Source organism: Pygoscelis adeliae, unplaced genomic scaffold (genome assembly GCF_000699105.1).
Source record: "Pygoscelis adeliae isolate BGI_AS28 unplaced genomic scaffold, ASM69910v1 Scaffold436, whole genome shotgun sequence".
Lineage (NCBI taxonomy): Eukaryota > Metazoa > Chordata > Aves > Sphenisciformes > Spheniscidae > Pygoscelis > Pygoscelis adeliae.
Genome location: NW_008825051.1, coordinates 651,074 through 654,180, shown reverse-complemented (window position 1 = coordinate 654,180; position 3,107 = coordinate 651,074). Strand labels below are relative to the sequence as shown.

At 54.3% G+C, this 3,107-nt stretch overlaps 1 protein-coding gene across 1 annotated transcript in view; it reads left to right on the top strand.

Annotated features, from left to right (window-relative positions):
- Positions 1-189, top strand: part of ARRDC1 (arrestin domain containing 1) — a 33,284-nt gene extending 33,095 nt beyond the window's left edge. The window contains exon 9 of the mRNA XM_009326379.1: positions 28-189. Within this exon, the coding sequence (XP_009324654.1) occupies positions 28-92 (65 nt within the window). The 3' untranslated portion in view covers positions 93-189. The remainder of the gene's footprint in view (positions 1-27) is intronic.
- Positions 190-3,107: the final 2,918 nt, after the last annotated feature.

Here is a 3,107-nt window from a genome sequence, read left to right as displayed (position 1 = left end):
CGCTCTTATTCTTTCTTTCCCCCGCAGAGGCGCCTCCATCCTATGAGCAGAGCTGCAGCAGTGCCAACTCCAGCATCAGCAACGGCAACTAGCCGCCCCTGCTTTGAGTCCCGCTGGCGCTGCCCACCCCCAGGCGCCACAGCTCACCTGCCTACTGCAAAGTCTGGTACAGCACAAGGCGTCTTTTTATCTCTCTGGCTGCTTGGTGGGGTAAACGGCACATCCCAGCCTGGGCTTTTTAAGTCTCTTTCTAGGGAGGGGGGGGGAAAACAAAAAGGGCAGCCAGAGCAGCCTGCGTGTGTGTGTAGGAAAGGTCTGGGAAACTGAACCGTCTCCTTCTGCTGCACCAAGTGCTGGAGAACTGGTTTTGCCCCAGGGATGCCCTCTGCAGCAGCCTGTGTTTAAAGTACTGTAGTCAACGCTAACTGCTTTACTATCAAAGCACCTGCGATGCCTTATCTGAAATGCTCCTGACTTGTCATGTCTCCACTGTAGGTGAAGGCTGGGCTGTGTGGACTTCCCCTTCTCTTTTAGGGGCCATGTGCTCTCCAGAAATGGTTTTGACAGCCCTTCTTCCTTGTCCTCGTAGGTCCTAAGGGTAGCTGAAACAGGAGGTTTCTTGGAGTAAGCAGGTTCGGAAGGTCAGGGACTCTTAAAAAGCCAAAAGCACAAGCCCTTGCTATACCTGTGTTGTGGGGTGAGCGACCGGCAGCCTTTGGTCCTCTCGCAGTGGGCTGCACCACTGCCTGCATGCGGTGAGAGGAGAGCAGGCTCTGGCAGCGGGGAGCTCGCTGGGGCACTTGCTCATAACTCAAGAGGCCCTGGCGAGCTGTGGAGGGAAAGCTCAGTGTTACCGTGGGGTGCCCACCAGCCAGCTTCTGGCCTTTTTTCAGCAAGGGTGACTTTTCTCTGAAAAGCCCTGTAGGAGGCAGTCCATCCTTGCTTGCCGCTAGACCGCAGCGCCCAGGATGAACAGCGCTAGTCAGTCTGCAAGCGGGGGGACCAGATCCCCCGTGTCCCATCTCCCACCCCTGCAGGGTGCTCTCTCCATCCCAGCTGCCGCTGCCTTTGGCAGGCCAGAATTACATGACAATCAAGTTACAAAAGTCTGTCCGATGCTACCTCTGAGTCTGCCCAAGGACCCTGTCCGTGGAAGCCCTTCCCTCTGGGACGGCCCTCCCTCGAGGCCCAGCCTGGCGTCTCTCGCAGGAGCGGTCAACGCTGCCAAGCCAGTGCGCGAGGGTGCTGGGCCTGGGGACTGCTCTCTCCACGAGCCGGTACTGGTTTACCGCCTGTCTCCCGAGCCGCCTCTCGAGCCACAGCAGGATGCGAAAATGAGTGAGTGGGAACACAAACCGCTACGCCTCATTTGCAGCCTCCGCTGGACCTGGCAGGTCGGGGGAAGAAGCTGGTGGATGTAAAACAGCATTTTTCTTTTGCGCTTTTCCCCCTCCCTTGTTTAGCTTTTTTAGTATTGATTGCCCAAGCTGAGGAAACCACAAACCAGATAGTTAAGAGCCGCAGGCATCCAGCCACGGCTGGAATTGTGGACTGCAGACCTTTGGCACCTCTGAGAATTGGTCTCCACACTGCCTCACGCTGGGCAGGCAATATCTAACAAACCTGTTAGGAGCGCTACAGCCTCTGCCTCCTCATTTTAGCCTGCCTCTGCACACCCCTGGCAGGCAGCTGGGACAAGCCCTGCTTTGCACTCTTTCTTTGCAAATGCTTTTTATTTTATTTTTTTTTTTAAGTGTTGAACTGCTTTAAGGATAGCGTAGAGAAGGTGCCGTTCCGAGCAGTGCTGGCACAACATGCACCAATGTTGATAGAATGATTGTCCTTTACCCTGAAAAAATATATATATATATGAGATGAAGTTTTGTTTTTAATGATTGAATTCATAAATACAAATTTTAATGCTGTATTTAATAAATTATTCTAAGAGAAAAGCTGTGCTTTTTCATCCATTTCTGATGCTTACCCATGTGCCTGTTCATGCCAAATCCAGGAATGCACCTTGCTGATTTCTTACAAAATGAAGCAAGTTTTTTGCTCTCACCAGGAAGGATGGGGACTTCTGCCAAGGCAGCTCGGGGAAAACAAGCACGGTGCAGCCTGAGCGCGGTGCTGGGCTCGTAGTTCCAGATGGTTGGAGGGAGTCGGGCACCACGTGGGCTCGGCTTTGGAGAGAGCAGCCGCTGCACTGCTGCTTCCCCGGCCCTGTGTCCCGAAGTCCAAGTGGGCCACGGGTCTCGGGCAGTGCTCTCTGCTGTCCGACTGGAGAGGTGGGCTGGTGGGGAGGAAGGGGAGAGTGGACTCTCCCTTCAGGAGGATGGAGATGGAACAGCCAAGGTCTGGCTGGAAGGGCTGGAGACCACCAGCCCGTGCTCTCTCCTAAAGAGGCTTTTGGAATAAACTTACTGAAAACGGAAGAAGGCTCCTCCCCACACCCACAGTTTGGTGATACCATGTCTGAAGCATGTAGGTGTTGCCTAAATGTTGTCATCGCAAGTAGCCTGAGGTGTGATCTGTGTCTCGGACACGAGGATCCTTCTTCACCCTCTGCTCAACGTATGCTTCTGCCCAGCTTTTATTATTTTAGACTCTCTCCTTTGCCTCGCGGTCTGTGCCTGCCATGAAAAGCACTCTTGATACGCAGGGGATCAAAGGCGGGTGCTTGTTCGTTCATAACGGTACATCTCTTCCCCAGTGCTCTTCCTCTTCCTCCCAGTTAGTTGAACCTGTTTTGCCTGGCTCAGCCCGTAACTCCTGTGGCCTTCCTTGCTGTTGGCAGTACGTATCCCTCCTTTCAGACCTCCACCCAAATCCCTTCCACACCTCTGGAAAAATTCCTCTGAGCTGTCAGTGCTTCTGGATGTGCTGGGTTGGGCTCCAGGCTCCTGACCCAGCCGGGGTCTGGGAGAGGCAGCCTGGGCCAGGACTGAGTTCCCAGTTCCTTGTTCTCCATCCCTGAAGTTGAGCTGCTGGTGACGTTGTCCAGCCCGTGTTCCTTGGCTGGAAAACTTGAATGCTGTTTGGTTACTGTGGCCAGAGCCACTGGGATGCCCTTCTAGACCCCCAGCCAGTGTCCTGCCCCCTCGCTT